At 40.9% G+C, this 26,407-nt stretch overlaps 1 protein-coding gene across 3 annotated transcripts; it reads right to left on the bottom strand.

Moving 5' to 3' along the window:
* Nucleotides 1-14: 14 nt before the first annotated feature.
* On the bottom strand, nt 15-25,344 carry RUFY2 (RUN and FYVE domain containing 2). 3 transcript variants are annotated; one of them, XM_041490106.1, is made up of 18 exons: nt 25,289-25,344; nt 22,744-22,917; nt 22,164-22,281; nt 20,891-20,992; nt 19,647-19,770; nt 18,048-18,109; nt 17,455-17,520; nt 15,647-15,713; nt 14,321-14,422; nt 13,454-13,570; nt 12,752-12,919; nt 11,505-11,602; nt 7,569-7,688; nt 5,678-5,807; nt 4,802-4,896; nt 3,430-3,478; nt 2,416-2,493; nt 15-1,606 (listed from the first exon to the last, which is right to left on the bottom strand). In XM_041490106.1, exons 1-18 carry the CDS (start codon nt 25,290-25,292, stop codon nt 1,463-1,465), a joined length of 1,818 nt encoding a protein of 605 aa, XP_041346040.1. In that variant the 5' UTR covers nt 25,293-25,344; the 3' UTR covers nt 15-1,462. The 3 variants fall into 3 exon arrangements, with proteins under 3 accessions (XP_041346040.1, XP_041346039.1, XP_041346041.1); XM_041490105.1 differs by having other exon boundaries at nt 16-1,606; nt 15,647-15,716; XM_041490107.1 differs by lacking the exons at nt 15-1,606; nt 2,416-2,493; nt 3,430-3,478; ... (1 more) ...; nt 5,678-5,807; nt 7,569-7,688 and adding an exon at nt 7,893-10,577 and having other exon boundaries at nt 15,647-15,716.
* Between the last annotated feature and the right edge of the window lie 1,063 nt (nt 25,345-26,407).

Below are 26,407 nucleotides of genomic sequence, written 5' to 3'. Positions count from 1 at the left end.
AATTTATTTTTTTCCAAAAGTTATTTACAGATTTACAAGTATTTGTGTTGTATTTTACAAAAAGTTACATCAGGTCATTTAAAAAACATTTTTCTTTACAAAAGCTACATAAGCAACTACATAGAGGTGTTAAAAAGAATAGCTAAGTTAGCTTTTAGGATATCACTAAATCCTTATCCTCAGAGACAAAGCCAAGCTAAACAAAGTGCAAGGACAGCTGAAAGAGCTGTTTGCAGCCTCCCTTTTGCTGCCAGCAGTGCTACTCCAAGCCCACGGCTGAAGGAACTACAGGGCTGGTAATCCTGGAGCGTGGAGGGCCCAGGGCTGGAGCCCAGGCCAGGAGTGGCTAAAGGGGAGGAGGGTGCAGTGCAGTGAGCTGGAAGTGAGGGCAGTTTATCAAAGGATATTATTTCTTTTTGCCTATGGAAAGAACAAGGATCTTACGTTTCAACAAAAGTTACCGTCAGTGACATGAGTGGGTAGACTCACAAGGGCTCAAAAGTGCTCTGCAAAAAAATGAAGTTTAGGAACCAGCTCTGAAGGTTTGAGAAAGATGGTGACGAAACAGGAAGAACCTCCCTGTGCAGTACAGCAAGGATGTGATCTCCAGCGTTTAATCCCAGTCTTTCTAGGTGGTTTCTAGAGCTGTGCAGTGACTACACGTACAAGCTTGAGAGCATGACTTGCATGAAAATGATACAGAGACTTGTTCAAGGTTACAGACAATGTCAGAGAAGAGGCCTGTGCTGAACGGCTCTCTTTCAGTGAAACACAGATATATCAAATTAATAGTTCATGTGAAAAAATCACTCAGCAGAACACACCTTCCTTCAGGAAGTGCCCCGAGGCACTGTTTGTTCCCTGGCTGAGCACAGCTCCCCTCACAGCTGGGACTGCACAGAGGAGCTGCCAGGGCAGTGTTCTGGGATGTACCAAACCCTGCTAACGCACAGAACTGAACGGACACGCGGCATCTGGCAACGACCTCTCAGACCACTGCATTAATTGCCATACTTCCTTCCAGTACAATTTAAAACCAGCTATTGCACGGTTTTGCTTCACAACAGCCTATCACAGGCACTGGATAGGTTGGACTTGTGGCACATCAGCATGTAAGAGTATCACCTTTCTCCAGATCATCTTAACAACTGAAATATTCATCCAATACACATTAACACTGAGTGTCCTGTATAAACTGCTCTGCTTCCTCCCAAAAAACTGCTGAGCCATTTGGTAGACCAACATACCTTCTGGGGTTCTTTTCTGTTTAGATGTGCATTTTCTACATTTGTCCCATTGTCTCCATTTGTTTCAAGAGGAAGCAGAGAAGTAACTCATCCACAGTACCTTGAAATTCCAACTCCACACTGCTTATCTCAAAGTCTGCAAATACTGTAGCACATTCTTTAGTTGGTGTGGTGGTTTTTACAGGATGAGCTAAACAGCAGAATGAATAAATATCTTATGGCACGTTAGAAGAGCACCTCTGTATCAGTATTGCATGGCAGGAATCACAGACCCGGACAGGCTTTGGTGAAGAGGGCAGAGGCAGCTCATTGTCAGAACAGGCATTGCAGAAGATCTCCCCACAGTTCCTACAGTGATGCTAAATCACAGGCAGAAGATTAAAAATTTAAATTTACAACGGAAATGTACTTGATAATTGGATACCTACAAACAATACACACAGCACAATCCAAAACATCATTCCTGACTCCTTCTTGGAGTCAGTCTGCAAAAGATAATTGATCTACATCCCAAACTGTGGTGCAATCCTACACAAATGGTGTTTGTCTAGGATTGCACCACAGACAGACACGTGGTCTTTCTAGACTTTCATATATATATACACATATATGTGCTGAAGATTTCATTCAAACTCTGGATTAAGGATGTATTCTGCTGTAGAAAAATGCAGCATGAGCAATGATATCTGAAGCAGTGGATGCCTCTGTCAGGCAGCTAATTGAGATTTAACATGAAAACGTAAAGGAAACTTCCTGCACACATTAATAAAGCATGGAAATTAATGCCACATTTTACCTTAAAATTACAAATTCATAGTTTCTTACTCTAGTATATAAAAATGCCATAAAAAGACTTCTACATATGTCAAATTCTAAGTGTGCCAGAGCTGATAAGAGTTTGAGATAACAATTCCACAAAGTAGTTAAATAATTTTTAACTGAGTTGCTCTGTGAAACTTCACTATGACACTGTTTCTTTTGAAATCAGTACCCAGCAGCATTGTATGTGTCAAAGAATCAGAAAAATATCTCAAAAATACCTCTGCTTTCACCTGATCATTGACATTTCATGCCACATCTCAAAGATAATTATTATTTACATCATACTTGTAATAATAATTACATAATACTTGTAAACACATTGAAAGAAATTTTGTTAAAGTTTTACCTTCCTTTTGGAAAGTGAAAATTCCTTTTCACACAGCTTGCAATGAGTGGCTTCTTTGTCCTTCAACCAAACCTGGCCCTGGAGAAAAAATTATCATAATTATATGTATCTGATGAAGTTAAACTGTGGGCTCCAGGGGACAAGACAAATCAAGAGCAGAACATTCATTGCCTGAATGCTCAGTGCCCTGGGACCAGTGTAATGTCACAAAGACACTCTAGAGCAGCACAGCACTGTTCCAAAATACTGCAAAACCTCAGGGGACAAGACAGAGCAGAGGTGCACAGAGAACATGCCTGAGGTGCCAAAGCTGGGCAGTGGCTCAGCTGGGAGAGCAGAAAGGCATCCAGGCCTCCAAGTGAAGCCAATGTCCCTGCTCATCACAGAGGAACAGTCCTCAAGATTCATCAAAGCAAAAAAAAAAAAACAGGACAGTGTCAAGAACTGTCAATTTCCTTCTGTTTAAAGCACCCAATAAACCCAGAAGTCTGCTCAACTATTCCAGTCACTTTTACCTGGACTGCAGCAATATGCCAGGTGACACACCAGATAATCAAAGGTGTGCAGACAGAATCTCTGCTCTCAAGTGCACTCTGCTGTCTTTAAGAAAGTCCCAAACCTGCTGACATTACACATCATATTTTATCAGCTTTGATGCTACAAGTTCACTTATTTCCTAGGATGATCAAATATTTATTGATCACTGAGAAGTACTATGCAGTTTAAGCTCAGCTGGCTTCACATTCTGTCCCAGATTCACTCTGTAAATGATAGAAGGGTGTGTGCCATTGCAAAAGGGCCAAAATGCACAGCTGTGCATCAAACAAGGAAAATCAAAAGCAGATGCATTTTTTCCAGGAAGTTACAAGGGAGTGTGGTTCTCTCCCACTGGAGGAAATCATACAGTGAGTCTCTCTGGAGCAGTTGCTGTTGGAGAGAAGTCTTCTCATGCTTATGAAAGATTTCAAAAAGAACAGTTTAAAAAAAAAATTATTTTCTCAAAATGCTACTGACCTGCAATGCCTTGTTTGCTTCTTTTATATCTTCTATTTTCAGCTTTGATCTAAGAAATAAGATAATGCTACTTCAAACTTCTATATGGTTCAGTTATGCTCTAACAACTTAAAAAGCTGGTTTAGGTACTTAAATTTTAAGCCAAGTCCTCTGAAGAAGAGTACAAGACCACATTATGTCATTTTGGAGGAAGCACCCTCCCCACAACCATGCAGTGCCAGCCCACTGAGAACTGGGTCACAGGAGTTATTCTACAGGGCATCGAAGGCCACATCAATCACAGCAGACTACTGAGAAGACAGAGATCATCAAATGAAGCTTCAGCACCACACAGCAGAAAGGAGGGTGCTGTTTGCCACGTGTCCCCTTCCATCCTCTGAGCCTGGGCAGCTGGGCTGGTTCTGCCTGGGTGGGTTCCTCTCCCTCCCAGGGGCTGTGTTTTGGGTTTGTGCTGAGCACAGGCTGATAACACAGGGATGTTCTGCTGTTGTTGCTGAGCAGGGCTCACTCAGAGCCAAGGCCTTTCCTGCTCCCCCCAGGGCCAGGCTGGGGAGGAGCCTGGGGATGATGGGAAGTGAGGGGACAGCCAGGACAGGGGACCCCAGGGATATTCCACACCAGTGGCATGACACTCAGTATATAAAGTGGGGGAAAGAAGGAAGGAGGACATTTGGAGTGATGGAATTTTGCCTTCCCCAGGCACCATTCCATGTGACAGGCCCTGCTCTCCTGGGGGTTGTTGAACACCTCCCCAACCACGGGAAGCTGTGAATTAATTTCTTGTTTTGCTTTGCTTGCATGTGTGGCTTTTCTTTTCTCTAGTAAACTCCCTTGATCTCAATCCTTAATGAGTTTTCCAGCTTCTGCTTTTCCAGTTCTCTCCCTGATCCCAGTGGTGGGGAAGTGAGTGAGCAGCTGTGTGGGGCTTGGTGTCTGGCTGGGGCTCAAGAAGAGCAGCACTGCCCTGCTGCAGCCAGAGCTGTTACCTTCTCCTTGGGGCTCCTTGGGAATGCCACAGCTGGCAAACTAGGCAACTGTTCTCCTGCAGAACAAAGCCTCGTGCCCTTCAAACTGTTTTTGTTCAAACTGTTTTGTTTTGGATTTTCTGTTAAAGCACTGTCATTACCCAGCTCACAGCCACACCACCAGCCAAAAGTAAAAATTACCAGGCCTGACCTAACTAGACACACTGATTTCTCACAACTGGTTAGTTACCAAAATAATAATAATATTGTCATCTACAGTCTAATATGCATTACCACTGTCCCACTATTTTTCTTAATTCAAGTGTACATGACAAAAATAATATGTATGTCATCATGAATAATAATGAATAATATGAATGAATAATTTTTATGAATAATAAAATTACTCGCTCAGCTTGGATGCCAGTTCTTGGAGAGCAGCTTCTTGGTCCTCACATGTGCTTTTCAGCTGCTTGTTCTTCTCCTGAAGTTTAAGGAACTCCTTAAAACAAAACAAACAAAATAAAATGAAGCCAAATTATTCTCAAATTGTGCTTGCCCTACTGCCTAGGAAGCTGCTCCTACTGAAGCAGATCTTGCTGAGAAAGCCAAGTGCATGAGTGATCCCTCACACTCCCTCCAAATCCAGCCTGAACAGCAACTGCTCAGGAGTAAATTCCCTCAGACCCCAAGAGATAAAGAAACATTTCTGCTTCTGTAGCCCACTGCAGGGAGAAATTAAACCTGAGTGACTGGAGATAAAACCAGGAAAATAAACCTGAGTGACTGGAGATAAAACCTGGAAAATTCCCTCAGACCCCAAGAGATAAAGAAACATTTCTGCTTCTGTAGCCCACTGCAGGGAGAAATTAAACCTGAGTGACTGGAGATAAAACCAGGAAAATAAACCTGAGTGACTGGAGATAAAACCTGGAAAATAAACCTGAGTGACTGGAGATAAAACCTGGAAAATAAACCCGAGTGACAAGAGAGGCCAGGAGCACAGAGAGCCACAGGTCCAGCCTACAGTGAGGTCAGACAACACAACTGAGAAGGGAAAGGAAAACAAGGATTTCATTTCTCCTTGTCCAAAGTACTGAGTTCTGATCTGAGGACTAAATTGGAGTAAAAGGCCCATTTTTTTCCTCATTCTATTTGTGAGAACACATTAACGTAATCTTTCTCATATATTTGGAGAAATCCTTTAAAATACCATGTCTAAGTCCATAAATAACATTGCAGTCCATTTCTAAATTACTAGTCAAAATTTGCTGCAGATTTACTTTCTTAAGGGTAACTATTTCTTGGGTCTCTGTTCTCAGATGGGATACAGTTTCCTTTTCCTTCTGAAGATCATCCTCCAGGGTTTGCCGCCACTCTTTTTCTATCTTCAAATCTGTTTCCAGCTGAAGCCTAGAACAGGGAAAACAAAACAAAAATCACTGTGCACAACAGTATCACTTCTGAAAACAAAACATAGTTTATTTCTGGGTGCAATAGACTATTACCATAACAAACTATTAACTTACATGCTTTCTAAAACAGAAATAATGTGTCAATATAATGATATTTTAGGTATCATTGTAATAAACAAAGCACTGTATTTAGAAAATGCTTTTCAAAGTAAGTTTATTTAAAGGACCAGGAGTATGGCACAATTTTGAAGAGCTGACCTTTGAAATAAATGAATAAGAGAAGACTAAAACCACAAAATTCTGAAGTATTTTTAAAACAAGCATAAGGCAAAGCCCCTTAACTTTATACAGCTTGTTTCTAAAATAAACCAAACCAACCAGCCAGTGTCATTGGTGATGCAGACAATCATTGCAGGTATCCCTGATACCATAAAAGTTATTTAATTTTACACCCTTAGATGTGAATCTTCTGTTTTAGACTAAGGTTTATGGCATTTTGAACAGAACTGAAAATAAAGGAGGAAGGACTTTAAATTACTATTTTTATTGAGCTTTCTACACAGCTGAGGTTCAGCATAAACAGGGATACAGATTCTACTGGCTTAACTGAACTTCAGCTAAAGGAATTAGGGCTACTCTGACAGAAGACCCCTTCTAGCTGGAATTTTACTATTGGTTTCATGGAAGACTTGGTGTTTAGAATGTTATGGGGGTGGAAGCACACTGCTCAACCTTCTAGATCTAAACTGTGCCAACACAGGAAAAGAGGAAAAAATCTGAGAGTATTCATGCAAGGTCTTTTGATGGGAAACCTACATCCACATTAATTTTCCTGTTTTAAAACCAAACCCACTTTTAAAGGAAAGACTTACATTTTGGAACACTACCTCAGCATCTGGCTGGAAAAGAAGTGAACATGACCTGGAGGTTTCAGAATTGCAGAATTCTAAGGCTGGGGTCTGAACTGTTCTTTTGCCCAAATCTGCAGAGGTGACTGTGGTAGTAAAGTGAACATTTGTCATGACAGTTGAACAAGTGGATTGAAAGTCAGAGTTCTGAGAGAGGCAGGGGAGGGCTAATAACTGGATTGGAAATCACTAATTTTTAAGCCCTAATCTTTCTGCCAAAGATTTACTTCAAGAATTGATGTTTTATCTTCCCAAAGAGAGAAAGCACCTGTCCTTACAGGGAGCTTCTAACATTATGTACTGATTTAAATTAGTACTAAAGGATGTAACAGGAGAAAGACAGAGGGGTGGCTTTTAAATTAGCTTTTAACTTTTATGACTCCACTGAATTTTCACTTTTTATTTCCTGTGCAGTGGTAGTTAAACCACTTCTACCTCATCCTTAAGCTGCATCAATCAAACAATTACTGTGCCATTTCTGTTTAAGTCTACACTATTCCATACTTGTGGGCTTTGTTCAAAGTGTGTTTTACCACTACTCCACTACATATTTTCCCCCACTTAGGATAACTTCCTCCTGAATTAAGTTGGCATTTTTAGCCAAGAAATAATGCTGTTTCCCCCCTTCCTTTCAAGCTGTATGTCATTTCATAAGCACCCAAAGCCAGCTTGGCTTCCTTGCAATGACATATTTTCTTCTGCCTTGCCAGTACCTGACACAAAGATCTTCAGTATTTGCATTCTGTTCAAAACCATTTAACAACAAGCAGCCTGCATTAGGGCAGAGGACATATTGCAAATGTAGAATGTTTACTGCCATGCATTTTTCCAAACAGAAAAGAAATACTCACAGCTGTTTCTCCTTCTGGGAGAATTCGTTCTGCAGGCTTTCAGATTTATTCACATATTCCTGCTTAAGTTTCTCATCCTCAGCCTCTGCCTCCATTTGAGCCTTCTCTGCTTGCTGCAATCTGGTGTAATTCAAATCAACTTTGGGTAAAACTGAAGCTAGAACTAGGGTGTAGAGGGTGAAGAAGACAAATAAAAGAAAAATGGGGAAATAGAAACATTTCTAAATAAAAACAAAGTTTGGGGGAAACTCACAAACTCAAACGAGAAACCCATACAATGCCTAGAGAACTTAGCTCCTGGGTTTGCATACAGTAAGAGAGTAATCACTGTAAGTAATAATTGTTTTATTTTATGCTCATGAATAACAGGTGCCAAAGCATGATACATATTTTGGAATCAAAGCTTTTCTTTTAGCATACGTTCATGTGTTATTTCCGAAGCTTTGTCCCCCAAGTAAATTCTGTGAAAGTACTTGGCTTGCACTAATCACCCATTAAGACAGGGCAGAGCATGTGCTGTGCAAAAGCAGCTCAAAACAACTGAGGCATAAGGTTGCATACAGGGCACTGCAATCAGACAGCAAAAAAACCTGACTAGCCTAATACAACAAAATACACCCTGACAGGTCCCACTACATTTATAGAAGTACCTCAACTACATCATCTTTAATTTAAATAGTCTGTATTAAAAATAATGCATTCTTACACCGGTGAAAATAGCTCCATACTATAGACAAATCAAAATGATTAATCAAGAAATGAGGGATTGTTATTTGATTTAATCTTTTCTTTCTGAATCCCAGGTTTGTTCAGCTGACATTCCCCTTGGAATGCACTGGTTCACTGTGGTTCCTCTCTGGTGGTTGTATTGTAACAAAAGTAAATGTACTAAAAGGGGACTTGTGCTATATCATGGTTACACCTGCCTGGAGCATACAGGAGCCTGAAAAATCTCAGTGAATGTCCCCACCTGATTCTCTGTGTTCTGCAAAACTGCCCCAAGGGCCTCTCAGGTAAGTGGCGTGAGAAATCAGTGAGATGGTTGACTTGTCACCTCCCAGCAGCTCCCTGAGCACAGAGTGACTCCCAGCTCCCAGTGTCAGCTAAAAAGAAGATGTGTCAGCAATATGTCTGCATTTGTGCTTCTGCTGATGAAGTTGCACCAGAGGGAGTTTCCAAAAGCTGATGGTAAACAAGTGAACAAGGCTGGAATTAAATCACCTTATCAAGGGTGCACTATCTCACTCAACTACCCCAGGGCCTGAAGAATGCTCCCAGTCACATCTGCAATGGTAGTGCACAGAGGCCAAGCCTTGGGAAGGAGAATATTAGGAAAGAGCAGGTCCCTCCACAGTGCAGAAGCTGACTGAAGCTACACAAGACACCAACACCAAAAGCACGTTAAACCCTTCCCTAAATCACAAAATCAACTGCAGAGCTGTTTCCACAAGCAAGGCAGAAAGAGAACTTGCTACCCAAAAGCTGCAGCATCATCTCCAGCCCGGCACCAGGGCCAGCTGCACTGCTGAGATTCAGGCAGATGCTGAGCTGGCTGCAGCCTGCAGCTGGATTTGGCATGCAGATGATTCTGTGGCACACACTTGTTTGTGTAGATAACATTGAGGTGGAAAAGGCTCCCATTTCTCCCATGGTCTTCCTGTTGTTCATTCAGTGTTTCTGGTTTGGGTTTTCTTTGAAGATGGAAGACAGTTATTTTTCAGTAGCCACCTCATGTTAAAGGCTGTTTCTGTCTCCAAACCAAGGAATAAGCTAGTACATAACCACGCAGTAGAAACCCTTTCTGTATTACTGCATCCTGTCCCCACTTTGACAAACACATCCTCTTGTGCTGCAAAACTCTATGATAATTTTCCCAGTCAACATCCACTGCAGACTTCAGAGCAAACATCAGGGAGTGTATTGAGGGCAGTCAGCAGCCTGAACTCTTCCTGCAGTGCAGGCAAGCAGCAGCTCACAGCAGGAACAGGAGCTGCAAGAGCTGCCTAATGATGGGTGGAGGGAGGGAAAAGGCTTTGGGCACAAGCACAGGTGTTGTTCTCAGTGCAGACAGAGCCAGGTGAGATCCTCAGCTGACAAACGGGTTAGGCAGGTTCAGGACCTGGGCCCTAACTGTAAATCCTTCTCACTGCTCCACCTCCAGGTGCTAGGCAGGAGTCACAGCTACACAATTTACTGGAGCACTCTGTCTCTGTCTGGAGCCCCTCAGGAAGCAGGCTCCAAAGACTTTTTCACTTCATGAGAATGTTTCACCTCAGGACATCAGGGAGGTGGAACTTTAGCTGTTGGCATCCCTTCACTGCACACACACAACACAGATGGTGGCACCACCCTCTTTTCTTACACCCATCCTTCCGAGGGAGCTCAGCTCCCTCCCTCCAGCTCCTGCCACTCTGCTCAAGGAAACACTGCTAGTTACAACCACAGAACCCAACACACAGCCTAAAAGTGAAAGGAATAAGCAGGGGAGAAGGGAAGTTTTAGCCAGAAGGGCTACTTTTTAAATCTCTTAGTACCAAAGAACCAGAAAAATCACTAATTAGAAACAAGTGTCATAAAAACTGTGCAGTCAAAGTAAAGATATCTAACCTCTTAAAATAAAATTTGACAAAGAAGTGATTCAATAGCATTAGAAAACTAGCTTGCATTTGCTTAATAATAGTGCAGTAATTTACTTTTTTTTTTCTTTTGTTTTTTTGGGTTTTTTTTTTTAGGAGGGGTAAAGTGAGATTGGTGGTGATATTTTTTCAGAAAACAAACCAGGACCCAGCTACGATCAGTTACAGTGCAGGATTTCTAATACCACTTTCAAGTTTGAATTGGAAAATTCTGAAGTCCTATTTCATCAGCAATTATTCAACACAAGAGATCTGAAGGAGCTGTCAGAATGATATATCCTTGACAAGTTTATATTGGTGCTGAGCCTCATTGCTGGCACATTTGACGAATGACATTGCAATAGTCCTAGTTTGAGTTAACAGATCTTTGTCACTTCATGAATGCAGTGGACAAAAATCAAAGACAGATGAAGGCAGCAAAACAGTAAAAACAAAAATTGGGATAAAAGGATAAAAAGAAAAAGAAAAAAGAGGAAAAAAGGATGTCAATAAAAGAATATTCATGTCACTAATTTTTTTTAATACATAAGCATGTTTTTCATAATCAGATTTAAATGAAAAAAAAGACATGTCAAACACCAACATGACAGGGCTCATGGATATGTTATATTTTACAATTAGAAAGATCAAGATCAATGTTGCATATAAGGTTACTGAATCAAAACACGTGAATCACATCTTAGTATTATGCAGTACATGCAGTCTAACCATAATGTAAATTTACATTCTGGAATTTTAGTCTTTCACTTTTCAACCTTTCAGTGTGAAAACTCATTAAGTCATTGAAAATAATGGCACTTCCAAAGCAATGGACAACAATTATAACAGCTTCAGCAAACAACCAGTGATCCTTGAAGGCATTAATGTTTACATTAAGCATATGCTTAAGTATAAGCAAGGTTAATGTTTATATTAAGCATATGCTTAAGTATAAGCAAGGTTAATGCCTCCGTTTCTATTGCATTTCATTCAGGGGGGGAAAAAAGTTGGCAATAAGGAATCAGAATTTTAAAACAACTGAAAGAATGACTTTTGATATCAGCATAAAAACCTAGGACCAGAAGAAGGATGGTAGAGGAAGAAAACTGAAATATTAAGTTTGTATTTAAAGTGAGTGTGTTTGTCAAACAGAAAAAAAAAAAAAAAAACCAGTCCAACAGCAAAGCACTAATTAGAAGTATCAGGAAGGTTTGGTTTAAATGTTCTAGTTGAAAATTACATTTCAGTGGCAACTGTGAGAATGCAGTAAGATGTAAGGGAGTGGAGTTGTGAATAAAGAGAAACAAAGATGGGGCTGTACCTTTGTTCTAGTTGTTTCATAGTTGCATTAATTTGATTCGTCTTATCCTCTAATCGACTAATTATTTCATTCTTTTCTTTCATAGCATCTTCAGAAACCTGTGTTACAAAAGAGGTTAAAACTGAAATTGGTATAATTGCACCACTACCTTGTGGGGGCTTTTTTTTCAGTATCTAAAGGGGCACATGGTAAAAATCAAGTTTTGATTCTCTTTAAGGATTGCCTTCCAAAAACCCTTGAGGACAGTATGTAAAATCTTATGCCCAGAAAATTTTTAGTTTTATACTCTGCAAGGGTAGATGTTATTTAATATTCAATAAGTATTCCCCTTTGATTTCCTTCTTTAGTTAATCACTGTAGAAGTCAAAGTTAAATTCACTGACCAAGTAGCCCATTAGAACCTTACCAGTGAAGAGCAAAGAGCTTAGTCCAGAAAAACACCAAGATTCTCCTGCAAATCAACTCCCCCCAGATCCTAACACTGGAGAACATTCTCTTATTTTTCTCTCCAGCTCTATTTATATTTCTCATCCTCTGGTCCAGTTTCCTCACATTTGCAGAGGGGAAAAGTAGAACCCTCTGTCAATCACTTCAATTATCTCTCCACAGCATCCTAATTTTTTTCCCCTCATTCTGCCACAGATTTGACTGGTTTCTTGTGCTAGTTTTCATAATTTATTCCCTAAGTCAAAGTCATGTTTTGCATAAGTAATTCACTGGTATATGGTAATTTGTTAACTGCATTTGGGGTCCCTGAGATCCATATGCTCCCACAAAAGGCATTTCATTGTTAAGAGATTTTCTTAATTTGTTAACAGATTTTAAAATCAACCCAAAACTGCAATTAGCTTTTTTCATTTAACATATCCTTGTCTTCCTTTCCCTGCTTTGGAAGGTCAGGGCTTCTCCTCACTACGTGCCTACATTCTTCTGGTTTTTTTATACAACACAGGCGAAAAAAAATGTCCTTGTTACAGGACACTATTACTCTCTATTTCACCAAGGATATTATTAGGCCATGATCCTCATGCTCTTTTCTTCCCTAAACCTAGTAAGTGACTGCCTTAAAAGCTTCTTTGTATGAAACCATGTTTACATAGGTAATGCTCCAAAATGTCAAGCTGACCTAAGAAGCACAAGGAAACCAAAACTCCAGGGAGCAGCAGCATCCAACTGACCAGAATGGTAATACTGCATTTCTCTGTCTGTGATCCATTCAGCAGTTTAGCAGCAGATTGTCCCTTTACCTGCAGCTTTTGGTACATTTCCACATTAATTGCTTTAACTTCATCAAGCTGCTGCCGCAGGCCGATGAGGGTGTCCTGCTTCTCATGGATATCCTTCTCCAGCAGCTTCATGGCAAGCTCTATCTCATGCTTCATGCTAACTTGAACCACTAGCTCATTCTCCATATCCTAGAAAACACAACACAGTGCAACATAAAGGATTTAGATAACTATGGAATTATTTATTTCTGTTTTGAAACTCTAACAGAGCTGCAGCACCACCCATTTTACCACTTCAGAAATTCTGCCCCTCTTTACCTTTGCAAATTATCCATAAATGTGACACTCATACAATAACTTTGGGAGAAAACAACTCACATGACAAGAGATTACCCTGCCAATGTTGTACAGAATTGCCTAAGTATTAATTACAAAAATAGAACCAATGTATTTGTATTTTCACAGGAAAGATTTAGCACAGATAGAGAGCACACAGTATTGCTAAGCTTACCTAAAAATTTATCCAAGAAAAATGTGGTTGCTTTTCTACCGTTCTTCAGCAACATTACTACAGAAATATTGATGCTCTGTGAAAACTCTTTTTATTACAGGCAGTTAGAGAAAAGGCTGCTGATACAAAGGAAAGGCAGCAGCTAAAGCCAAGAGAAGTAGAAGTGCTCAGACAGTGAGTGCTGTGCAGAGGGCAGTGCCAGGAGCACCCACCTGCCGCAGCTGTGCCTCCTCGCGGAGCTGCCTGCGCGCCTCGGTGTACATCTCATCCAAGCCCTGCCTCGAGTGCTTGTAGGTCTGCAGCTCTGCCTCCACATCCACCTTGGCTGCCTGCAAACATACAGAGGTTCTCTCTTCCCTCTTCATAAGTTCTGCAGCTTGATGGCATGAATTTAATGTAGGCATACAGTTGGTGGTAACTGGGAGTGGGGCTGGGGCCGAGCCTCATCCCAGTGGGTACAGCTGTGAAAAGCGGGTGAGCAGCACGGACAGCAATGAGCCATGGAGTGCCCAGGTGTGCTGACCAGCCAGGAAAGGGAACAGAGGGCACACAGGTGCAATGCATGAACATGAGGGGTGTTAAAGGTTGGGCTAAAGAACAAGAAGGGCAGACACTTGCAGCCTTCTGGAAGTGTATGGTAATGCTCTGTGTATTGTGTCCGCCTCATCTGCCACATGCGCTGCCACAACTCAATGCTTGTGGGGAATATGAAGAAAAACTTACAAACACATCCCCCAAGCACAGGACAAACATGGAAAGAGCTGTTTCTGGTCTGTGGCCATTGGCTTAATAATGAGAACAGAGTAAAACCAGCAAAACATCTATACTTCAGTACTGTCCTCCTTTGGTGTCACTTGAATACTCTACAAATACATATGGTTGTAAAACAATCTTGTGTCCTAGAATTTTAATTTACTTATGCCATTTAGAAAGCTCCACAGATTTAATAAGCTCTTTCACTCATAAAAGTTGTTTCAGATTTGGACAAGTTAAGCTTACTTGAAGCTGAGATGTACAAACTTTTGAACAAAAAATAACCACATTTTGTTACAATATTAAAAGTGGTAAAACTAACATACCTCTAGATGATGCTGTGTTTTCATTAAAATCAGAGTATTTTCACTCCTTAATTGATGATTTTCTTCCTGAAGTTTAATTATATTGTTTTTTGCTATTGCTAACTGAAAAGAAACAAATTTAAAAAAAAAAAAGAAAAGCACTGTGACCACTTCTGAGAGTAGAAATAAAGGGAAAAATGTTCTGATTAATGCAAGACCAAGATATTCTCTGCTCTATTCTCCCTGCCTGCCAAACAGAGGATTAACTGTTTTTAAAGAAACCATAAAGCTCCTGGTTTTAATAATGAGTCATTACACAGCAGCAGTGTGTTCAGGATACTTCACTGTTTCACGTCTGGTGAAGAACATGCTTTCTTTTCATTGCTCCATTATATCTTAAAGACCCTCAATTCTCTTTCCTCGTCCCCAGCTACTGCTTTCCACTTGGCTTCAAGTTCATCCAGTTGTCATTTTCTTTATTGGGCATATTAATATGTCATATGGAGCAGCTTACATAAGAAAGCCTCCCCCATATGAACAACAAACATATTTACAAAAGATGACATTTCATAACCGGGCCCTACAGTATACAGTATATAATTGGTATATAATATACCAATTATATTGGTTTATAATTCTTAATGTCAGAATTATAAACCAAAGTACCAAAATAGGTGTAGAGTTGGGCTGAAAGCTTATAAAGGAACCACAATACTCTGAGAATTAACACCCAGAAAAGATGCTCTCACTCTGTCTGGATACATTACTCCCAGAGTGAGCTAGCTGTCCCTTCAGCAGCTGAATTTACAGTTTTCCCCTTCATTAACTAAAAAAGGTGCACTCTCTCTGATAAAGCTAAAGATATTGAAAACTAGTCAAGCATCAAAGATAACCAGAAATACAGGCTATAAACACAAACCCAGAACCAGACAAGTGTATAAGCATCCAGTAAAGAAGCAAGAAACAATCCTTTGGCTAAAGCTGAGAACTGGAACAGAAATTGCTTGGTGAACTACTTTTTGTCTCTTTGTAGCAACTGGTGTCATCCATTCTAGACTAGTCATCTGCACAAATCAGACTGACAGCTGGCACTGAGAAAGGATTCTCTCCTAATTTTGCCCAAAGTTGGAAATTGCAGTGTTCTACAGAATTGACGTACTGATGCTAGAGGCTACCTGGCAAGCAGACTTCAAGTCCCTGCAGCTGCTGCCCCTCTGCTTTAAGCCAAAATAAAGGTATCTGAATATATTATACTGAGCTCCCATAGCTTAAAATAATGTGAGTGTATTTAGAAAAACAGTCTTTCAGAGAAAACAATATGCTACACATTACTAAAATAAAAAGTACCTCTTCAATCAGCTTTGTGTTTGATTTCTCCAGTGAGTCAACTCTTGCATGTAGACTGCTAACTGTGCTACTGAAAGGGAAAAAGAAACAATGGTATTCAAGATTACATCAAAATTCCTTCAACCAAGCTCAAATCTTAAATGCAAGGTACAGTGATTAATGGTTAAGAGCTGTGAGGTCGGTTCCCATTATTGGAAGCTTTCCTAAATATATGAAAATGACTCTCCTTTGTTGAACATTTATATGCTTCTTTCCAATTCCCAATGTCACCCCTGTCACTTAAACTCTTGCTTGACCAGAACTTCCCATGCACTCTCCCTTTCCTTTAGCCTCACAACCATACTGCATCCAAAAGATAAATGAGCTCTCCCTATAGAACAAAACGATTCTCCAGATTCTCTTTGTCCAAAATACATTTCTTTTATAAAGCCATTTGTTTCTCTGCATTTTTTGAGATTTGTCCTCACACTATCTCTTTCTTGATGTTTCTTGACTTCATTTAGGAGTCTCACCAGAGTTGTATTGCCTTTTATTACTCTGTTGCTTTTTATAGTATCAAACTACATCCAGGCCTTTTCCATAACCTGATTGCCTGTTTCTGCAGGAAGCACCTTTTTTCAGGCTGCACTTCACACACAGGGAAACAGAAAACCTATTCTAACTTTCTAAAACCTATTCTAACACCATTTACTTTTCCACATGTTTCTCTGTGGTGTCCTCAGAAGTTGCCAGTTCATCAGTAACAGCAGGGCAGAGAGATTAATGCATTTTAGATGTCTAAACACAAACAGCTGAACTGAAATAAAATAGGAGAGTTGCTGAATCACTGATCTGACAGGAAATTCTGTGCATAAACCAGAGTACAAGAACACACAGAAGCTCACCTGGATAATGACATGGCACAAACACCACTGCCCTTAAGTGTGATTGTTCCTTTCTCCTCCTTGACTTTCATTTTGCTCATATTTGATGTGCTCAGCTTTTCTGCACTGTTGAAGGTTTCTGCTCAGTGACACCATTCCAAAGCAGAATATCCTTACTCCAACAGGAGCTTTAGAGTAACCAATGATCCAGATTACCAGCATTAAAAATTTAAAAAGATGATTACATTTCAAAAAGGAGCTAGATAGCTGTTCTACAGATTCTACAGAAGCTCTTTCTGGCTTTGTTGTTTGGTTTGGTTTGTTGGGGTTTTTTAGCTTTTTAGCCCTTCAAACTTTACTTTTGTACAATAGTCTTCAGAGAATTTAAATCTGTTCTTCTGTTTGCACAGTAACAAACACAGTGGTGGACTAGATTTGTTCCATCCAGCAAAGCGGAAAATGCTGCTTTCCTGAAAATTATTTCAATGGGAACCTCAATCTACCACATATAAGTAGCTTCTAGCAAGCAGTGAGTTTATTTCGTTTCATTACTAGCCATTAAAGCCACAAACTAAAATATTCTGCAAGGCAAAGAAATAAAAACATATGGATTCACCAGAACACTCAAAACCACTTCTGGCAAACTGTTAAATGGAACAAAGTTAGAATCCTGACTAAGCTTTTCATTCTAGTGAATTTATGAACCATGAGGACCTTCAGTGCTCTGGCCTGTTGGTTTTGTATTTCTTTGAAGAATAACTGTCCAAAAGCATGAAAACTGACATTGAGCTCTCCAGGAGAGTGTCTTTTCCTACTTCACTAAATCTTCAGTCTAAACATGGAGAATTTGCAGTTTTTTCTCTAAAGTTCTCTCACAAAGCTGTGGTACAAAAGGCACTTACCTGTAAGCCTGGCCTGACACCCATACTTCAAAGTAATACTTACTTCAGTTGCCTGTTTAGTTCCTCAACATAATTCTTTTGGTCCAATATTGCAGCAATCTGTACATCTCTAAAGCAAGCACAAAATAAAATTAAGAAAATTATGTACTAAACCATGAACTGAAAATATACATGTTTACCATATGCAAATGTCCATCTCAACTGTGTTTTTAAAAAGAAAGGAAACAACTTCATCTCATACTCCTGAAGGTAAAAACACACATGTTGTATCAGTGAGACACAAAAATCCAATGTTTTTACTGCAAACAATTTCTCTACATGTAACATAACAGTCTGAGAAGGATAAGGATGTTTATTTATTCTGCCATAACTGGCTCTTTGAAACTCTAAATCCCAAGGTCTTAAAGGTGTGCAGGCTCCTCTTCACAAGCCTCCCCTACTTGGAGGCAGGAGGTGATGCTGCTGAGGTTTGCTTCAGACTGCAAATATTCCCGCAGCTAACTAATAACACAGAACAACACACTGGGGCATTCTTCTCAGGATGAGAACATTTCATTTTTAGAGACCCTCACTTAGGTCCCAGCCAAGAAACCATCTGTTAACAGAGAATAGTGGAGGTATTTTGTGAGGACATACCTTTCTTTACCCCCAATGTCATCATCACTCTTCAAATACACAGAGAAATCGATCACCCCAACCTAGGGGAGAGCAAAGGTACAATTTCATCTCATACAAATAAGTGCTGCTGATATTTACAGCCTTGTATTTATGCAATTGATAAAACCTCAGTTACAGCATTTTTAAGGTTCATCCAGTTTCAGCCAGAAGCTGAAAAATCTGAACTATAACACTTTAAACAAGATTTTACTAAGTTTAATATTTACTTGGTTTATACAATGCTCTCCTCTCAGGATCCTATTTGCTCTTTCCATGTCTTTTTTCAAAATTCTCTTCTCAAAAAACTTTCTAAAAACATGTTTTTCTGATTAAAGCAAAATACCATCTCTAATAAAGAAGGTAAAATGCTCTATCTATAAAAGTTACTTTATTTCAATTCACTACTGCTGCATAAACACATTTCATCACTGAGTAGCATTTTGTCAACATACCAAAACCATGCTCCTGGCTGTGGCTTCCCTAAAGGTTCAGAAGTTTGTCTTTCTGCTTAATAAAACTTGCTGCTTCTGGCTTCTCTGAAAAGGTGCCTTCTTTATACTACTCTTCATAAACAGAATTATTCTGGACATGTTACAAATGCCAAATTGGGACACACTGCAATCAGAATCTCATCTGCACAGCCACTACCACCTTCTCAAATTGAGTTCTCTCTCATGCAGTAAGGCCACCCAGTGATAACAGAGCTGTAGCTAGCAACAGATTTTGTGGCCTATAATACACATATTTAATTCTCAACACTAAGAGCAAGTTGATAAGTTTTTCACTGACAGGCCTGTCAATGTTATATCTTCTTTTACACAAGATTAGTGCCTGAAACTAATATTACACAGTAACTAGAACAAACAACAAGTTAACCACAGGATTCAAAAGCACACAGCTGTAACTTCTCTTTCCCAGATGAGCTATTTTTTCATCAAATATATGAATATAATAACAACCACTTAAGCTACTATGATTTCTTTCCACAAAGAAGCTGAAAAAAACCAATCAGGGCTGAACACAGTCTACATTTATTTACAAATACCTGTGCATCTTCCCTTAAACAGAATCTGTTAATATTTTATTGGAAAAGATCAGGGTTAAAAGTCAAAGCCCATTCAAAGCAGGAAGAATTCCAGGTCTTGCTTTGCAGAATCAAAGTAGTCACCCTCTTAAGAGGTCATAAGGGAGTGTTTATTTCAGGTCTCTGTATCACTCCTATGATGTTCCAGAACAGCAATAAACAAACCAAGCAGGGTAAACTGATCATGGAACTATACTTGTCCCACAGAAGAAAAGGATGGGTCACACAAGTCAGATGAAAAGAACTCCATTTGAGGACAAAGCACAAAATTTCACCCTTGCACTCTGACCATTATCTCCATTCAAAGGTCTGACCCCGCTGATAGTGAGGTTAAGGCAACAGCCCCACAGACCCAGGAGCTGGATCATCACACCCTGAACAGTCTCAGGTAGGATTTCTAACAAGCCACCACTCCAAAGTAACAAAATCCACAAACAAAAGTACAGAAAACTCTCATGGATTGCATGTACATTCCTTTACCTGGATGGACTTACTTGTGAATCCAGGTCTTCTCCCTTCACACACAGGTTGGCATCGATCACATTCAGCCCAACTAACAGTCCAACAATCACTGCTCCTTCCTCCTCCATCATGAGTGCATGATACTCATAAAACTCACTGTGTGAAGGAGAAATTGCATCTCACTGGTACATTCATTCTATACACATCCAATAAATTAATCAGAAGTGACATACACATCCAAATTTTGTCTTATTGTAGCCTTACTACAGCATCTGGAAAGATAAACTGGCCCTGCCCATACTTTCACCCCATAAATATTTAAAAATTCAAAGTGCATGGTTAGTCTCAGAGGCTATTAAAAACAAGGATGCTGCCTTAGGCTCCAGATGGCTGGGACACTGTGGGGAGGGTAACAAGACGTACTTTGACTTTTAAAGAAAACAAAACAAAAAAAAAACAACAACAACAACAACAACAAAAAAAACCAAACAAACAGAACAGGCTCTTCCCTACACCTTCTATTAGCCAGTGTTGAAGAGGATATTGCAACAAATGGATGTTTGGCCACACTGAGTCAGACAACTCTTAAGTTGTTAAGAAGCACTACAAGCAATGCAAAGGAAGAATGGCCAAAGAATTATCTTTTGTGAAAAAAAAAAAAAAAAAAAACCAAAAAACCTGGAATTTAGTGCATACAAGCTTGAAATTCAAGGACCCAAGGAAGAGATTAAATTGATAAAAGAGAAACTTGAAGGGCTGAAAAGCTAAAAAGGTTTTTAAAATATTGTCATAGTTTTGCACCAAAACCACTACAAATATAAATACTTCACTGAACAAGAGAATACAAGCACTTTCTCTCCTTGTACTTTTTAAATAAAATTTTAGATTCTATGTAACAAACTGTCTTTTCACTGGAAAAGTCCATAGCTGCTGAACACCAATGACATCCTGACATACCAGTGTTATCTAGGCACAAAGTCAGTCTTAAAAATATGTATAGTTTATAAACCTGAAAGGAAGAAGCATCCTCCATTGTGCTTTAATGACTCCATCAGACAGGAGAAGTTATACCAGAAGAGAACAATGCCAGTGTTAGAACTGTGAAAGCAAAGCTCAAAGCAAGAGCCCTCCTTCCAATGGCAGCTCAGTGGAAACCACACACATGGTAGGAATTGAGTCACCTCCTCCCCAGTGCACAGTGGGGGAATGCAGGATTATTTTTAGGAGACTAATTCTCTGAAAATAGGTTGCAAACAAAATCCAGTGAATTGTTTACCTGAGGAGGTCTCTCTGAATGATTAAACAGCGAAGATAATCGGCCATTTTCTTCTGCATCAGCGCCAACCGCAGCCAGGCCCGGGCACGGCCCAGTGGCGTCCTGAAACAAAGGTCATGAGGACAAACAGCCCCAAATTAACAACATACCAATTAAATCATGCTCTTTAACACCTTATCAGTCTACTGGTGGAGCAACTGGTGTTTCTGAAGGGGTACTTTAAACTATTAGTTGAGCATCATCACCATGTGGAAAGCCATAATGTTTAAGCTCTGACTCCAAGCTTCAGGATAACAGAAAGATTTTCAACTACTTGGCTGAGCTCGGGAGCAGACCCAGGATAAACAAGAGTATAGACTGCACTAGAGCCTGATAATCTTGAAAGTCTTGTTTTGTGCTGAAGTAAAATGCTTGCAACAGTAGAGACTCCTTTCTGCAATTTGGTTGTTAGGAGTTGAGCGGTATTGCAAGAAAATGAACCAAATTCCCAGCACAAGCCACCACGGCAGCTTCCCTTCCCAATCCTACTCTGTCTCTGCCTTTAGTTGTGTACAACTTCAGTGCTATCTTAGGAAGACAATGCTAAAAAAAGATGAAAAATTACCTATGTAACTGGCAAACACTAATATCCAGCAAATTGCACCTTCCTCTTCTAGTGCTTGCATACTTACAAATGGTAAGCACATCAATGAAAAAGAAAACCCCCTCACAAGTTGTGTTAGGATAGGAAGAGAGTAACACACCTGGCAAAGGTTATTACTTCCTCTGGACTGCCACAAGAGTAAATAATAATTTACATGCCTATGTGCTTTAGATAAGGTCTAAAGCTATAAATTAGAACCCTTGTGCTGCCATACAGCAGTCAGTGCAACCAAGCCCTTCTGGAATTTCATGGATGGCCAAGTATAAAGCTAAATACAAAAGCAGAGTGCACTGGAATGGGAAGAGAATAAATTTACAACTGAGCAGGACTGTGCAGGCAAGAATCTCAAAACCTGCCTAATTCTTTCCTCTTTGGTACGTCACCTTGTGGTTTGATACAGCCTTTGCTGACTGCACTCACCAATGTTTGCTGCAGTTCTAGACTGCAGAGTGACTGACACAACCTGCTCCTTTTTGCATTGTTATCCACCTCCCGTTCACCTGTGCACTCCCCCAACATCAGGTGCTAGCTGTTCAAAGGCTCGATTAATGTCAAATGAAATCATGAGACACCTGCAGATTCTCAATCAGGTCTTTTCTTTTCCTGCTGCACTTTAACAGTACTACTTACTTAAGGCCAGGCAAATCTCTGACACTTGCTGCTATTTCCTCAGCTTCTGGATATAATTTTTCCACAAGTTCCAAAGGACCCCAGATGGTTTTATTGTAACTGAGAAAGGATTTTCTTACTATGAAAAGAAAAATCAAGTAACTGAATTAATTTAAATCACTGCAGTAGCTTCCTTCATAATATCTGGAGTGTGAAAGGGTTAACTGTTGAGTCCAGAGTTCCAGATAACTCTTAACTGAGACTCTGGACAGCTCACCAGTACCCAAAGCCAACTTCCTTTACTGTCAATATAAAATTGATATGCTAGGAAAAATAACATAGAAAGGATGTCCAGCTAAAAATATACACTACATACATGCAGTTGGTAAACCCTGGACCTCTTACAACAAATGCTGTACAAAAGGACAAGTTGGTAAATGTGGAAATATATAATTACACTATTCATTATAAAAGGTGCCCATTTACATATTTTTTTCAATTCTTTATGCAATGTTACACATTTTTTATCCGCTTCCAGAAAGAAAGGAAGAAAAATGGCATGTTTGGGATGAGAAATACGCAGCTAGACCAATTTCCACACCTTTCAGGCCATGCTTCAGGCAGTGCTCCATGACAACAAAGAACTGCTGCAAAGGTGGGTAGTCAGAATCCAGAGTGCGCCCAAAGCTCAAGGCTGATTCAATGAGTCCTTTGATACTCAGTTTAGCCATGTTTAATAAATTTGCTCTTTCTACAGCTGTAGGATCCTTTACAGCTAAGACAACAGAGAAAAAAATGTTATGGTTCAAGTTTTAAGAGTGACACAAAGAAATAAAGTGCTTCATGTCCATCTTGTTAAAAGGAAAACTTACCTTGACCTAATAAACCTAATAAACTCAGCAGAACAAACTCAGTAGGTGCTATAAACCACCATGCCATAGAAGCATCCAATCCAGAGCACGTTCTCAGTGTTTCAACAGGTAACAGAATAAAACCCCAGGCTGGGAATGTCAGTTCTTAGGCACCATATTGTCCCAGCAGGTCTCAGAAGCAGCCAAGCCACTGCAGTTAACACAGCACCTCTGCTGCAGGGCTGCAACCACTGCCCCTGCCATGGTTTCAAAGCAGCCTTCCTACTCATTTATGGATTTATTTGGTGTGTTACAGCCTACCTACAGAAGCAGACATCATACTTTTTATATATAATCACTTTCCACTGTAACTTTAATTGCTCAGTGACACAAACACATGCCTTCCTTCTCAGGCTGTTCAGAGTCTCTGCCACTAAACCAGGAGCATTTTCTGGAAAATACTACACACTGAAAATTCCGTTTCTCACTTAGCCACAAAGTATTTTCTAAACAGAAAATCTTAAGAATTAAAGGTTTTGCTTTAACTTGAAGCTTTTGATAAACATTACAAAGTATATACTGCAAAAATACATTTGAGGATTAAATCTCATCAGTAAAAAATCCATAGCTTTTTACAATCATCTTAGTCTGAAAGAATGGACAAGGTTCCTCTTCTTAGAAATCCTGCTACTGAGAACAGAGTGCTCAGGAAATTCTTAAGCTTATTTTCATTTATAATGAAGCAATTCAAACATTCAGACCAGAGCCTATTTTCTCAGAGACAAAACAAGCCTCTGTTTATTCATTATCATCAAAGTAACCTGGAAAAAAACAAAAGAGTTGATGATTTACTGCTTAATTAAATCCAACAAGCGAAGTAAAAAACCAAACTTTTTTAAAGACATTGAGACACAGATGTCAAAATATCTAGAAAAACTTGCAACTGAGTAAAAAAAGTGAGCCTGCTCCTTTGCAAATGTGAGTACTGGTATCTGATATAGACTGTATCTGTCTGCACGTCAGAAAACACAAAGAACCCAAATCATCATAACAGATGGGCATTTTCTCAGTTCCTCAACAGCAATGAAATGACTTATCTCACTTCCTGCAGACTTCAGGTATTTAGGGATTGGATATTAGAAACCCTGAAAACTACTTTCTAATATTCTGTTTCCCTAGTTGCCTGCCAAATACCCAGCTACCCTGAAACATAACCTATCTCTGCTTTCTAGGAAAAATAAGGGTTTATGAGATTATGTACATGAAACAGCCTTAAAATCTGCTTTTATAGGTGCCCAGAACTTCAACAGAAAACCCCAGGAGACATTAGAAACAATAAGAAAATGAGAGATAGGGATCTGGCAAAACTGTACCCAGTCAGCAGGCACAGCTCACTGCTTTGTCTGTTCCGTCCTGCTCAGCTGCTGGGGACTGACCAGCTCTACCAGGAGCAGCACCAGCACAGCATCGCCGGCACAGGTGGAGGCTGGCAACAGCAGCAGCCTTTCTGCAGGCAGAGCACACATCCTGCTTCTCTGTTAGCTTTGCTACTGACAGTATGAAATACAAGTGTTAGAGGAGGAAACGCCTTGCTCAATGCAGACTGCAGGTGGGTAGCTCTCCCTTGCTACATATCCTGTCTATTTCCCCAAAGGCATCATGAAAATTCCTTTGTCAGGTGACCTCATTCTGACTTCTGGAGCTGATCCTCCTCCGACAGACTTCTATGTCTGCTGTCCTTTTAATTACCAGCCCTCGCCTGTTCTTTCTGAAGCGAAATGCATCTTAGGTCTGTTTTGAAGCGTGATCTACCTGCATGTTTTTCTTCACCCGCTTCTTAAAAATATAAATGGCGAACAAATTTTTTTTTTTTTAATTTAAAATCAAGACTTAGAATTTAACATCGCGCGTGAAATCCTAAATCCCAGCTGCCGTTCGGGTATGGGGTATCACAGAACAAGCTCTGCAGGGCTCTCCTCCCCGAAGAAGCAGCAGCCCCCCACAGGGCTGCTCGCAGCTAACACCGCCGAACAGCATCGCCGGCATCACCGGCTCCGAGCGGCGAGCCTCGGCCCCAGAGGCGGCACGGCTCCGCGGCCGGACCCCGAGCACAGCCGCTGGGCCCGGGGGCTGCGGGCGCCGTCCCTGCGCCAGCGCCGGCCTGTCCCCGGCCGCAGCCCTCCCGCACCCGGGGCACCGCCCGCACTGCGGCCCCACACCGCCCGCTGCCCCGGGGACGCTCCCCGCCCGCAGCCCCGCGGCCCCCGCCCAGCCCGGCCCCGCAGCCCCGCTCACCCATGGCTGGAGAGGAGGAGCCGCCGAAGCCGCGGCCGCTCCCTCAGGGCCCGCCGCTCCTCCCGCCCTCAGCCCGCGCCGCGCGGCGCCCCCGGCGGCGGGAGGACCCGCCCCTATCGCGACAGCCCCGCCCCGGGCACCGGCCCCGCCCCTGTCGCGACAGCCCCTCCGCCCTATCGCGATAGCCCCCCCGGCCCCAGCTGCCCGCCCGGAAAGCAGCATCAGCCACAGGGATGGGCAAGAGGGCCAGCGCAGCCTTGGCAGCAGCTACGCACAATCAGGCAGCAGGAACTTGAGGCTGCTCTACCCTTCTGTTGTGACATGAAGCTTCAATCCTTAGCATTTATTCCAAATAATAATTCTGCAGCATTGGATAGCATGTATCAGAATAAATAATATTATTCTAGAAAAATCTGTGAGTTTAGTACCTTCAAAGGTAACGTGCTGGGGAACCGAAACCAGTATTTAATTTAAAAAATTAAATTTTACATTTAAAAAATTGTAAATTTTTGGGGTTTAATTTTTAAAAGCCCATGAATGTGAATCTGGCTAGAAAAGAGCCAAAACTCACAGAGCTGTTTATCACCAAGCACGTTTGTCACATCCAGATGGGATCTCAGCTGATGCTTACTGCACCCTAAGCACTACAATATGCTTTGTTTAATAATTATTCTTTCCTCTCACCTTCTTGGGCAAGGCTAACCAGCAACCTGTAAAACAAAAAGGTATTCTTTACCTTGCCCAGCTTCAGAGACTGCACAAAACAGCACAGAGGGTGTCACTGCCTGGGCCTGCAAGGCACAAGGGCAACACAGGGACAGAACACAGCCCATGGTGACAGGGACACTCCTTATAGCCACCATTCCCACCCCTTACAAGGAAAAAGGAACCTATACATTTAAACATTAAACAACTCTGAAACAGTCACACTCTGATCCTGCTAGTCTGGCATGAAACAGCTTCCTTTTTTTTTATTTTTGGGAATCCCAGCAACACACAACACAGCAAGCACGCATCTGCATGTTTTCCAGCAGCACCCGTGGCTGCTTCTGCATGAGGAAGCTGTTTCAAAGGCAGCACACAGAAAAAGTGATCCTTCACTGCAAGAAGATACTCACT

This window comes from Pyrgilauda ruficollis, unplaced genomic scaffold (assembly GCF_017590135.1).
Source record: "Pyrgilauda ruficollis isolate IOZ18807 unplaced genomic scaffold, ASM1759013v1 scaffold98, whole genome shotgun sequence".
In the NCBI taxonomy this organism is placed as follows: Eukaryota; Metazoa; Chordata; class Aves; order Passeriformes; family Passeridae; genus Pyrgilauda; species Pyrgilauda ruficollis.
This window is presented reverse-complemented; position numbering and strand designations above follow the sequence as displayed.